General features: G+C 41.7%; 1 protein-coding gene across 1 annotated transcript in view; it reads right to left on the bottom strand.

Annotated features, from left to right (window-relative positions):
- LOC126176117 (mRNA decay activator protein ZFP36L3-like) overlaps positions 1 to 14,077 on the bottom strand; it is an 89,491-nt gene that overhangs the window by 55,989 nt on the left and 19,425 nt on the right. The window contains exons 2-3 of the mRNA XM_049923254.1: positions 4,665 to 4,853; positions 1,589 to 1,828 (exon numbers count right to left, since the gene is read on the bottom strand). Coding sequence (XP_049779211.1) covers positions 1,589 to 1,828; positions 4,665 to 4,853 — 429 coding nt within the window. The remainder of the gene's footprint in view (positions 1 to 1,588; positions 1,829 to 4,664; positions 4,854 to 14,077) is intronic.

Genomic DNA, 14,077 nt, shown 5'->3' with positions numbered 1-14,077 from the left:
GGAATTCTTGATTGATATTGTCCTTATTACCTATGCACTGTGCTCATGTGGTCTGTGGGTGTAGGATGTAACAGTTCTGAGCCAGATGATGATCGGATTCGGCATGTAGGTCCCAGCTGGTTTGGTTTGGCAGTAATATATTGAAGCCTCTACTTCCCACGTAATTAGGCATTGTATTGATGAAGTTCGCCACAACACAGCCAAGACATCAGAATGATTTAGCGTTTAAGTAGTAGTAATGATGAGGCTTTACAACAAAGATTGTAAGGGGATTGACAGCGAACACAGAAGTCCACATAACTCTAATCCTAACTACAGTACATATTCCAGGTAGTTTTCAGAGAAAGCATCTAGCGCAGTTTTGCAGAATGTTCTAGAATGGCTACCACATGTAAGGACGTAACTTCCTCAAATGATTATTGTTTTATTAAAGTGTCCTCTGATGATGTTAAGATGGCTGGCAAACATGTTTATTGGCAAACTGAGGTTTCCTCTAAAATTTTCGGTTACATCTGGCGGTGCATGTCGCGTTCCAATGTAAGGTGAGTCTGTGCCCCCATTTGTTACTGAGTCTTGCACAAACAAATTCGCAAGCAGCTTCAATTTCAAATACGCGAGGACAATCACTGTGCCTTCCGTTGTGGCCGAGCGGTTTTAGGCGCTTCAGTCCGGAACCGCGCTTCTGCTACTGTCGCAGGTTCGAATCCTGCGTGTGATGTTCTTAGGATAGGTAGGTTGAAGTAGTTCTAAGTTTAGGGGACTGATGACCTCAGATGTTAAGTCCCACAGTGCTTAGAGCCATTTGAACCATTTTGATAATCACTGTAATCGATACTGTTAAAATATACATTTATAATATATCTTGATACCTTAACAGACGGAAGTTTCTTTAACGTTTTGATAGCAACAACAGTATTTTATGTGGGCACTGGAAGATGTTGAACTTCTAGCTGTGTGAGGGAGCATTTATGAGAATAAGCCCGCATCTCGTGGTCGTGCGGTAGCGTTCTCGATTCCCACGCCGGGGTTCCCGGGTTCGATTCCCGGCGGGGTCAGGGATTTTCTCTGCCTCGTGATGGCTGGGTCTTGTGTGCTGTCCTTAGGTTAGTTAGGTTTAAGTAGTTCTAAGTTCTAGGGGACTGATGACCATAGATGGTAAGTCCCATAGTGCTCAGAGCCATTTATGAGAATAAACATCAAAAACAGATTATTTTAGTAAAATATGAGAAATGAGAACTGCAGTTTGATGGTGAAAAAATAATTTATTTTTTAAGTACCACCAACATATATCAGTATACGAAAATTTGTAGCCTGTGGTGCAGAATCTGAGGTTTCAGATTCGGTGAGGTCGAGTGGTGCAAAGTCGTGAAACGTCACACAGCACAGTGCATCAGCCGTGGTAAGCAGCCTTGGCAGCCAGCAGGGCAGCAGCAGGGCCACCGTAGGCAGCAGGGGCCACAGCAGCCACGGCGGGGGCGGCGGCGACGACCGCGGGGGCGGCGTAGGCGCCGTAGGCGGCGGCGGAGGCGGCGGCGAGGGCGGCGCCGTTGATGGCGGCGTCGCGGGCCCTCGTCTGGGCGACGGCGGCCAGGTGGGCGCCCCTGGCGGCGGCCACGTCAGGGGTGTCCAGGTTGTAGCCGCCGGGCCCGACGACGATGTTGGCCGGACCGTAGGCGGCGAGGCCGGGGTGGATGCCGCCCACATAGACCGGAGCGGGCTGGACAGCAGCAGCGATGCCGGGGACGGCAGCGACGGCGGGGGCGGCGACGCCGGCTCCCAGGTAGCCGGGCTTGGCCAGGGCCACGGCCACGGCAGCACTCAGGACGATCTGGGAAATTTCAGTTTCCTGCTTACAAAGTGAGTCTTCACATTCATATGAGTGTAAGGATAATAATGAGCTTCAGTGAAATACATGGTTTATTCTTAATGTTCTGACAGAGGTCTACATCAGCTGGCTATGGGAAGTCTTCAGTTTGCTTATTTGTGGTGATCTTGTTAAGTATCTTGCTATGCACAGTAATTTTCAGTTGACTTCGATGCACATCTCCCGACATTTTCCAGTATCAAGTAATGAGAAACAATAAGGGCAATTCCTCGTTTGCTCACACGTTCCAAAGATAGTCAAAGTTCGGTAACTACCAAGGTTTTCTTGTCTATAGATTATTCCTAAATCGTTAGGCAGGCCCCTTAAATCCTTAAAGTTTATGCTCTTGCCGGAGATTCTAAAGCTGATTTTGCTATAAGTAGTGCCTCTAACTACGTGGATTTATTGTCCAGTGGTTCTTCGCTTCTGAGCACTGTAATACTTCCTGATAATAGAGAAACACAGTACATGAGTGTTCCCTTGCAGGAAGTTAGTCAAAGACGCTTGTAGGTGTGAATTATGCTATAAGCATAATTGATTAATTATATGCTAATGAAAAACCACGACAATTGTTATTACATGTGCGTTTATTTCACCGTCACGGGCTCAGTTTTAAATAAATACCTCCAGATGGCAAAATGTGCCTCTATCAAGACTCACAAAATGCCCATCGCCAGACAGAATGCTCATAGGGAAATGTTAGAACATGACAAGCAGTCTGATTCAATGTTCGCCTTGGACCTTTATAGCTAACAGTATTTACAGGGAAGATAATAGCATGCAGTGGAGTACTGGATTCGGCAAGCAATGCAACACAATATTTAATTAAATGAGAAATGGCTACTGAAAATCTTGTTACTTTTTCTGTCCCCAAAAGAAGTTCTGATAACATACAGGTTGAAACATATCAGATAAATGACGTGATTTTGATGTTTTAATAATTCAGTCCTGCTTTCATTCAATGATAATGCCTGGTATGTTCCGCTGTGGTAGTTTTTTTAAACAAAGACACACAGATCACAAGACAATGGCAATTTTTTTCAGTAAGTATCCCAATATTTCGTCTGATATCACTTTCTCAATAGTGTTTAATGTCCTGCAGTAGCACTTTGGGAACCGCATTCTGGGGTACCCAGAGGCTATTGGTATGGGCCTCGATTGGTCGCAATATTCTCCGGATCTAAACATATGCTACTCATTTTTGTGGGACTATATTAAAGACAAGGTGTACAGCAGTAACCTGAGCTCCAAACAGCCATTCAGAAGGTCATCAACAGTATCGATGTTCCGACCCTTCATGCAGAATTTCGCTATTCGTCTGTGCCACATCATCGCTAATGATGGCAGGCATATCGAACATTTCATACAAGAAATGAACATCTGTAGTGACGTTTACATGTTGAATAAAGTACTTTGTAGCTAATTTACGTTTTTTCATGTATTTCCTTAATTGTCACCCTGTACGTTACAATTGTTACTAACGGCGTACGCAAAGTACATTTCCGATACAATACATGTATTAGACGTGAATGCTTCACCAACAAAGGGAAATAGCTTCATTCTGTTTTCACACAGATAGCTACGAAAGTAGCTCGTTTTAAAATTTTTTGCCACAAATGTTGTCAGTTGCAGTCCTTCTAGATTACTGTGCGTTTCTTTTTCCTTTTTTCTTACATTAGGAGTTTAGTCCATTGGTCTAAATCAGGGGCGGGCAAACGTTGCACGCGGCTCATGAACACACAGCACTACACGTGTGCTGCTCACGTGCAATCGTCGAACGGGACAGTGCCGACAGCCTGCAGGTTGCGGCACTGTAGTACCAGGCTAAGCTGCGGACGTTGAAGCGAAGCGACCACTACGCAGTGAACGTTGTATTTCAATAACCGGAAAATGCAGAGTGAATCAAGAAAACGGAGAATTGGAGATTTGCTATCTTTTAAAAAGCAATAGGAGAATCAATCGTTCTCTGTGGAAAAACGTGAAAATTGGAAATGTATAATGTGTGACAGTATTCTCGCTGGTGAGCGGAAGTTTAATATTGAACGCCATTATAATAAATTTCAGTATGTTGCCGTTATTAGTGCAATAAAAGAGGAATTTCTCAAGCGATTTTGGGATATATCTTACTTATCCGAAGGTTTTGAATAGTTCTCGAGAGAATCTGGTTTCTGTAGATGATATTCATCTCAATTTGCAAATGGAATTAATAGATCAACAGTGTAATTCTCGTCTGAGAGACAAGTTCCTTTTGGCAAGACGTGTAATAGATCTTTATCACGACATTCCACAGCTAGAGTTTCCTCGTCTCCATCGTGAAGCCATGAAGATAGTCAATGTTGGGCTCGACATACTTTTGTGAGAGATTTTTTTCTGTTATGAAAATTAATAAGTCTCGGTTAAGAGCAAACATCAGTAATGAAAATTTACGTAACTGTTTGCGCTTGTCTGTATGTAGAAATTTTGTTCCAGACATTAAACGTATTGTAAACTCCACCTGTGATAATTAAACAAAACGTATCGTAGGTAATAGGTACTATTTCAAACCATGATTACTTTCAAACACTCCTACTAACCTTATTCCTTCATTTAATAAAGCAGGCCAGGAAACAAAACGCATTACAGGGGAAGAAGCGGAGAGACGGTATGGTGGGGAGGGGTGAGAAGCGGGTGGCCAGCTTGCCCCTGTGTGCACGCAGAACACCTGTTAACTGCACACGGGCATGTGCACCGCACACGTGCAGAATTCCTGCCCGCCCCTGGTCTAAATGTTACGACTGTGTGACGTCTCTGGGGCACTCACCAGGCACTTCATTTTGTCGGTGGTGGTGGTGATGGTGCGACGGCTGCTGCTGCGGCTGCTGGGAGCTCTGCTGAACTGTGCCGTCAACCCGCAGGTGGTCTGTATATATAGGGACGAGAGGGGCGCCCGGCAGCCGGTGAAAGTGGTGCAGCGGCCTTCCGCCACGTGCTCAGGGGCGCGCACTTGGTGCTACCGGTAGCCGCCGTAGACCAGCTGATTTGCTGCATATCGTTCAGGCATTGCTGTGCCAGAAGGAACTAGGTCTATTTCGCAACGTCTGCACGCACTTTATGTCAACCTCCAACACTCAAGGCTACTCGCCAGTCTTATGGCTACATGCCATTTATACAAGTTTGACAAAAGTCTGTTTCGGTTTTCCATGTGGTACGAGGTGCATTCAAGTTCTAAGGCCTCCGATTTTTTTTCTAATTAACTACTCACCCGAAATCGATGAAACTGGCGTTACTTTTCGACGTAATCGCCCTGCAGACGTACACATTTTTCACAACGCTGACGCCATGATTCCATGGCAGCGGCGAAGGCTTCTTTAGGAGTCTGTTTTGACTACTGGAAAATCGCTGAGGCAATAGCAGCATGGCTGGTGAATGTGCGGCCACGGAGAGTGTCTTTCATTGTTGGAAAAAGCCAAGTCACTAGGAGCCAGGTCAGGTGAGTAGGGAGCATGAGGAGTCACTTCACAGTTATCACGAACAAACTGTTGCGTAACGTTAGCTCGATGTGCGGGTGCGTTGACTTGGTGAAACAGCACACGCGCAGCCCTTCCCGCACGTTTTTGTTGCAGTGCAGGAAGGAATTTGTTCTTCAAAACATTTTCGTAGGATGCACCTGTTACCGTAGTGCCCCTTGGAACGCAATGGGTAAGGATTACGCCCTCGCTGTCCCAGAACATGGACACCATCAGTTTTTCAGCACTAGCGGTTACCCGAAATTTTTTCGTGCCGGTGAATCTGTGTGCTTCCATTGAGCTGACTGGCGCATTGTTTCTAGATTGAAAACTGGCATCCACTTCTCAACCATTGTCACAACCGACGAAAAGAAAGTCACATTCATGCTGTCATTGCGCGTCAACATTGCTTGGCAACATACCACACGGGCAGCCGTGTAGACGTCCGTCAGCATTCGTGGCACCCACCTGGATGACACTTTTCGCATTTTCAGGTCGTCATGCAGGATTGTGTGCACGGAACCCACAGAAATGCCAACTCTGGAGGTGATCTGTTCAACAGTCATTCGGCGATCCCCCAAAACAATTCTCTCCACTTTCTCGATCATGTCGTGAGACCGGCTTGTGCGAGCCCGAGGTTGTTTCGGTTTGTGGTCACACGATGTTCTGCCTTCATTAAACTGTCGCACCCACGAACGCACTTTCGACACATCCATAACCCCAGCACCACATGTCTCCTTCAACTGTCGATGAATTTCAACCGGTTTCACACCACGCAAATTCAGAAAACGAATGATAGCACGCTGTTCAAGTAAGGAAAACGTCGCCATTTTAAGTATTTAAAACAGTTCTGATTCTCGCCACTGGCGGTAAAATTCCATCTGCCGTACGGTTCTGCCATCACTGGGACATGTTGGCAATGAACGCGGCCTCTTTTAAAACAATGCGCATGTTTCTCTTTCCAGTCGGGAGAAAAAAAATCGGAGGCCTTAGGACTTGAATGCACCTCGTATCTCCACTGGAAGCTCTGTTGTACGACTTCCATTTGTAGTTCTTCTAGATTTTGGTGTATTTCTTTTTTTATTTTTCTTACATATCGAGTTGCTTACAGAAAATTCACGATGCTCATCTCTAAAAAGGCGGGTATTAAGTTCAACGATAAGTTGTCACTGTCCCAAAGGAGAACAGAGTTCATTTGCATCTTTGAGATATCTTTCGCAAGATGTTGTCGCTTGCATCACGAGAAACAGTCTACTCATGACTGGTTCTCTACGGGCAAGCGTGTCGAATCTTCGTCAGTGGTTTAAGTTTTCCGATAATGACTGAGGTCTAGAACAGATAGCACAAGACATGACGTTCCTCCACATTCATTTTTGTCCCATAACATTATCGACGAAATCACTTTTGTGTTCGCGATCGTCTTTTCTACTTTTTTAGATCACCAGTCATCTAATAGGTATGATGAGTTACGCCATCACTTCATCTCAGAGAAGAACGAACACCAAACGTCTTCGATTTTTTGTTGCTTGAATCTGTGTCTTCCCCTATATTTATAACCCTTTAAAGCTTCATCTAATACCGTCAAATTTATTTCTTCATATCTTAACATATATCCCACCATCTGTGGGGCGGCGAGTTAACTTGTGAAAATTAAATTATGCTGTATAAATGCTTGCATGTTGAATCGGTTTCTGGCTTTTAGAATGTTGTTAATGCTGTCTTTCGCCGTTCTCAACACTGGCTCTCTATTTACTTTTTAGCACCCAGAAAGTGATTTAACAAAACGTGAAGCCTGTAATTAGAGTTCCTAGTGCCCACTTCATCTGAGAATACCATTATAGCTGCAGCTTATAGCTCTGAGGAATTAGGAGATTGTCCGGGATTTCTAATCAAAAACGATTTTTCAAAATAGTTTTTGTATATTCTGAAATTCACTGATAAAAAACACAAGTATCCCTACAACCTAACTAACAGAGCAGTTCAGAGTCTAATGCGCTGATGCAACTATAAATGTCCGAATTAAATGTTAAAAAGAATGCTCGCCAAAATTTGATGAGAATATTTCATCAAACGCCACGCTAAATAATTGGTAGAATGTCTGTCCCGCGACGGCACGTGAAAATACGACAATACGCCAACTGAGGCTAGATAATGAAAATCATCCCAGAATTAACCCTTCACTTGAAATGCTTTCACGGTTCCGCGTATCTCTAGTAACTTAATACGGCACCCGAGGCTGTTAGTAGCAGTGATACCGATGCGACGCGACTCCCGACACAGATGGCGTGCTATTTAGCGTCTGGAGAGAACTGGGGCCTTCCTTCCTCACGCAGCGCTCTTATATAAATAGCCGCGGTGCGGACAGCTAAGGGAACGCCTGATCAAATCGGCTCTCCCGACTAGCCGCTGGGCTAGTAACGCACCACTTCAAGTTACATAATAATTTATAGCTTCTTTTGCTGATGGCCGATGAAGCTCTTAATTTAAACGTGCATTCAGCACGCAGGTAAGTATTGATAATATAATTTTGACGTGGCTAAGTTAAATATTTTGGGCGAGAGAATTAATTAAATTACACTGCACGCAGTAGATGAGCTCTGAACTGGCCCTTTTGAGATCCGCTATCGCTATAATTTTATAGGTATTCAAAAGAAACTTTTCACATCTTCACAGTCATAGCGGACCTCCAATCTATTTAAATCTAAACATCCTAGCCTTATTTATCAGCCTACTTAATCTATCTTGCTTCCTTCAGTTTTGAGACGAAAACCAGAAAATCATGAATTTCCACTAAAGTCTCAATTTGTGAAATCCAAAGTACTGTTTTTATTAAATCATTATGAAAGATGAATCTAAATATAAATTTTGAAGTCTCTAGCTCTTTTCTGTTGCGCCAATGATTTTTTCAGTAAAACGTCCAAATTTCGAAAATGGCTGAAGTTATCGAACTGATATTTAACACACATTAATTTAGTATTATTCCTGACATGCTAGAAAAGTTTTAGGTCATTTGCTTGATTTTTAACGTATTGCGCTACATTTATGACGTCAGAGCTAGTTACAGCAGACTGGCTGGCACACAATGGAAACTGACGTGAATTTACTACAGCGTGAGTAGGCTGCTTCCCTACACATCCTTTCCATTCTTCTACCTAGTACATCTGCATGACTACTCTCCAATTCACACTTAATAGCCTGACAGAAGGTTCATCTAACCACTTTAGACTGTTTCTCTACTGCAGCTCTCTCCAATACCGCACAAAAAAGAAACGAATACTTAAATCTTTCCGCACGAGCTGAGATTTCTCTTATTTTATTACTATGATAATTTCTTCCTGTGTATGTTTGCGTGTAAAAAAAATTAAATTCGGAGGAGAAAGTTCTTGTGTATCGCATCCCTGACACTTCTCTCGGTTTTATTTTTTAATTTCATTTTGCGTATGGCAATACAGCGGCAATATTTTATATAAGTACAAAATGTAAACGAAATGTATATAACAAAGCAATGTGTAAATAGTACATGTGTAAAAAACAAGCAATAGCACAAAAGGATAAAGTACAAACACTGAAAACAAAATAACTAAAAGTTAGAAGCTTGGCAAGCCTGACTAGAAACTCATTCATATATTTAAAGCTCAATATCTAGATTGCACAGCCAATCCAAAGCAGAGGGTTTCACATATATAACCTCAGAGACAGGTCCGGCGTATCTTCTTAAGGGGCTTTCCTCAATAATATGGCGGACGTTCTGTTCTCGTGCTCCAGTCACAGGCTGGTAAGTCGCATAGACCACACTTGTACTTATAAGCATTGCATCTTGCATGGCCCGTTCTGATACGGTTTAATTTAGTCCAGGTACATCTCTTCAGGTCGAAGCCCGGTAATTCCAGAGTAGGATCTTGGATACCTTGTTTGTTAATTCCAGAATCATTCCATAAATGCCGCCATTGCTCCTTGATGTCAGGTTGATGTTCTTGTGTATTAACCCATATAGGCTTCCGTGACTTCAAGTCCGTCGATGGTATGTCGTTCAAAACATCATGGATTGGTAGATTCTGTGGGTAATCTGAGTCATGAATTTTTGACCACTGTCTTGCAGTTGCTTCTTGCCTTCTCAGTTGTAGAGGTGGGTATTGCTTAGAGTATGCAGTCAAGGGACTGGGGCGGATTTAATAGTACCCGTTAGTATCCTCATACACTCGGTCAAATGGACGTCGAGTTTCTTAGTATGAGTGCTCGAATGCCAGACAGCAGAGCAATATTCGGCAACAGGATATACCAGGGCTATTGCGGCAGTACGTAAGGTGGATGCTTGAGTTCCCCAAGTCGAGCCATCCAATTTTCTCTGGATGCTGTTGCGACTCTTTAGCTTTTGGCTTACGTTTTCCAGATATTTTTTGTACGTCAAGGAGCGGTCTAGTGTTATGCCAAGGTATTTGGGGTTGTAGTTGTGTTAGACTATTTGTTCACAGAAGTTCATATTCAGTGAACAAAGAGTCAAACCCAACTTCAACCCCAAATACGTTGGCATAACACTAGACCGCTCCCTGACTTACAAAAAACATCTAGAAACATCTTTTTTTCAATAATTCACTACAATTCAATGCGAGGTGCCCTTGTTTGATTTCTTTCAATTTCCTCTGTCGATTCAATTTGGTACGGAACACACACCGTGCGGGATGGACAACCGTAGTCCAGACAGTCGCTTTAGTGTAGACGTGTTGTATCTCCCAATAGAAGGCAGTCTTTGTTTTGCTTTCATCACAGCATTAACTATGTGATCGGTCTGTTCTACGTTATCCGTAGTTGTCATCGCTAGGTTTTTAGTTCAATTGACGACTTCAAATTTGTGCGACTGATTATTTATACTATTCATGACCTCACATTTTTAGTTATTTAGAGTCCGTTGTCACTTTTCGCAGCATACAGATATGTTGTCTAGATCATTTAGCAATTGGTTTCGATCTTTTGATCACTTTAATAGACGGCAAATAACAGTATGTTCTGCAAAGAGTCTGAGAGGACTATTCAGGCTACCTCCTAAACCATTTATACAGACTAGAAATAACAAAGCATCCATAAAACTTCCTTGGGGAACGCCGTATATCACTTCTGATTTACTCGATGACATTGCGTCACTTTCAATGAACTGTGACTTTTCCAGTCGCACAACTGTCACGATACGCTGTAGGCACACATTTTTATTAGAAGTCGCTTGTGAAGATCTGTGTCAAAAGTTATCTGGAAATCTGGAAAACTAGAAATATGGAATCAATCCGAAATATCCTGTCGATAGCACTCATTACTAAACTTGAATAAAAAGTTGCTTGTGTTTCACAAGAACGATATTTTCTGACTCCGTGCTATGTGTCAACAAATCGTTTTCTTCGAGGTAATTCATAATGTTCGAATATAGTATATGTACCAACAGCCTATCGTCGTTAGTGAACTGAGTCTCTATTTCATTGGGTTACTCCTGTTTCCTTTCGTGAGTATTGGTGTGACCAGGGCCACTTTCCGGTCTTTAGGTACTGATCTTACTTGGAGGGACTGATTGCTAACTAGAGAACTATTATATTAACATACTGTGAAAGAAGTGGAGCGAAGGAACAAATGGATATGTTTCTAGAGGATTTCGCTTCACTTTTCTGTGAAACGTCCCCTTAGGACAAATGTACAAGACTGTGCTTAAACTGACACACAATATTTTTTTAGCGCAACGCAATCTGACTTTCAGATATCCCTACAAAGGAATGGCCCTGACTAACATTAACCTGTACCTTTCACAAATCACTTACCTCACCAAAAATCTTCGTTACTCGAACTACTGCAATACAGCGAGCGCCACTACTGCCAGCTAAATAAAAGATTCAAACTACGGAAGGCACTAACTACTGATAGGCATAGTTAGCAAATGAAAGATTTTTGTAGAGAACAAACAATGTATTTACCTTAATAGTCATAATATATATAGCAGTTCATAACATCCAGTCTAACAAATTTCAAAACTCCGCCATCTCTCCCCCACATCCACCACTGCTGGCGGCTCACCTCCCACTGCGCAACGCTACGCGCTGTTCACATCCAGCTGCCGCTGCCCAACACTACAATGGCAGACAACAATGCAAACTAGCCACAGACTGCACACAGCACAGCCAGTGATTTTCATACAGAGCGCTACGTAACGTTGCCAATAAGAAAACATATACAGCCTACTTACATAGCCCCCATGCCCCCCACAAAAAATGTTACAAATTGTTTAGGGCACTGGCCAATACAGATTTGAAAAAATTTTTCATAATTACAGTAAGAAAGATATCAAATGCACACACTTATTGATACAATGTTGGTCATAAGCTAAAATTTTCTCACAGTCCATAAAGATAGTCCTGATCATTCATCTTAATAGTAATTACAGTTTTTTTCACAAAGTCTCATTATTAAAAGAAATTGCACACAGAAGTAGTGGATTTCCATGCAGTCTTGAAGAAGTAGTGTTGTCCTTCCAACGGAAAGACAGTGCTGACTCTTGACATGCTGACAGGTAATGGGCTACAACAGAGCAAACCCACAGCAGAGTCATTCGACGTTTTGAAGAATATTGGTAGGTAGGTGATCACAGAGTAGACCCACTGTAGTCCTGGTAGAGAGTATGGTATTGGTGGGCCACCAGAAGTGCAGACCCACTATAGTCCAGGTAGAGATTATGGTATTGGTGGGCCACCAGAGCTGCAGACCCACTGCAGTCCTTGTAGAAATAATGGTAATGGTGAGTCATAAAAGGTGTAGACCCACTGTAGTCCTTGTAGAGATGGCCAGCAGCCATCTGTTGTGACTGTGCAGGTGCACAATCACCGTCGAAGAGTCTTGCGGGCAATATACCAAGTCCATAAACCACCACTTGTGCACTCACAAAGTTTTTGGAATTGCCCTTAGAACCAGCAATGCTGTTATCCAGTCCCTTGCTGAATTATCAACACACGTGCAAACACTAACAGTCCCTACTTCTCACATATTGTCCATATACCATGACCAACAGAAACGTGTGCAGTGAAATGTAACTTACAAGTTACTTAATGTGATGAACTGGTGTCAATTACAATTTTATAACATAAGAATACAATATCAAAGGTACAAAATACATCATTAAAGAACATAACAATACAGATAACATTTGTAGTACAGGCTTTACAGTAGAATCGAAATAACATATACATCAGTGTTACAGGAATTATGACACGAGTACATACATAAAAGATCAGAATAACTTTTGAAACATCAACTTTACACATGAGCATTAAAACAAAACAGAATAAATAATGTCTAAGCATATTTACAAGGTAAATAACATATTATTAATGCGAATTATATTTGAGGATAGCAGTATTCCTCATCATAGTGAATGTAGATTAGTATTAGAAGAAGAAAAAATTCTATGAAACTACACAGAGACTGGAAGAAAACAAATACACATGGGTACACAAACATATAGCAGAATAACACAAAAGGAAAGGACAGGGTTCGTTTTCAGTGTAACATTTGGTACTGCAGTCCAACCCAAAACTTCATTCCATAGATCGTTCCACTTATTTCGACATTTGCTCCAGCCAAAAAATTCTATCCAACCATGCTCTCTGTATTCTGTTCACACATTTCTTACCTCATTATTTATTTACCATTAACTTACCTCAACATTTATTTCCAAGAAAATCCTACCTAAACCTGTTGTCCCTAAACCCTACTTTTTTTTGGTCATATCCTCTTTCAAAATTCTTTTTTTTTTTTTGGCCACACCATTTTCTTATAGCTTCTCAATGCATTTCTTCCAATTCATCATAGTTAGTTTCTTATATAGTCTACCCCCTCTTAACCTAACTTAAATCTACTGAGCTCAGATGCTAAACTAAGGGACGAGGCAATGCAGCAGCACAAAACAATTAACACAAACAGCAATGAGAAAAAAATGGAAAATTGCAAAGCAAGCTACAGTAAATCTAAATTACCAAGCAATGCAACATTACAACTAATATGAGCCAATGTGCAGCAACAAGAAAAATAAATCAGTAGTAAAACTAGCTTAGAAGAGTAACACAAATTAAAATTCAGTAGCACTATGCCTGGCAAACAGCAGTAACTTATACCTAAACATGACATAGCTCAAGCAGAAAAAATAGTACAGTAAAAGCAACAATGCAGATAAGGGAAATGTATATTCACATCTTAATGTCTATGTAATTAAAGTGGTGCACCACAACTTATTCTACCATAAAAATTAGCAAGTACTTGAAAAGTAAATTATGTATGCAGTTCCTGTGAAGGGAAATGTGTTTGTGCTCCCTCATTTTTTTGGGAAGTGTATTACAAAATTAGTATTTACTGGATCTGTAGACAGAAAATATTTATATTAGTACATCTATAAAATTCTATTTTAACCAATGCTTCACTGCAGCTAGAAACTAGATATCAAATCAAATAAGTAACTATGAAAAGCAAAGCATAAAAATACCATTCAATAGTCATGTGACATTTCATAAGTTAGTAGAAATTCTCTCAACTCTCGTAGAAAGACGCTTGTCATAATCAGGTGTGCAGATGTAAGTATCTTTCCAAGTAATGAGCGTGTCGTATTTGCGATGCGATCTCTAAAGGAATGTCAATGGCGAGTATAATGGCCTCTTTTTTTTTCTCTCCACCTAATGGCTTTCTTTTGTCAGACGGCTACCTCTCA

This window comes from Schistocerca cancellata, chromosome 3 (assembly GCF_023864275.1).
Source record: "Schistocerca cancellata isolate TAMUIC-IGC-003103 chromosome 3, iqSchCanc2.1, whole genome shotgun sequence".
Lineage (NCBI taxonomy): Eukaryota > Metazoa > Arthropoda > Insecta > Orthoptera > Acrididae > Schistocerca > Schistocerca cancellata.
This window is presented reverse-complemented; position numbering and strand designations above follow the sequence as displayed.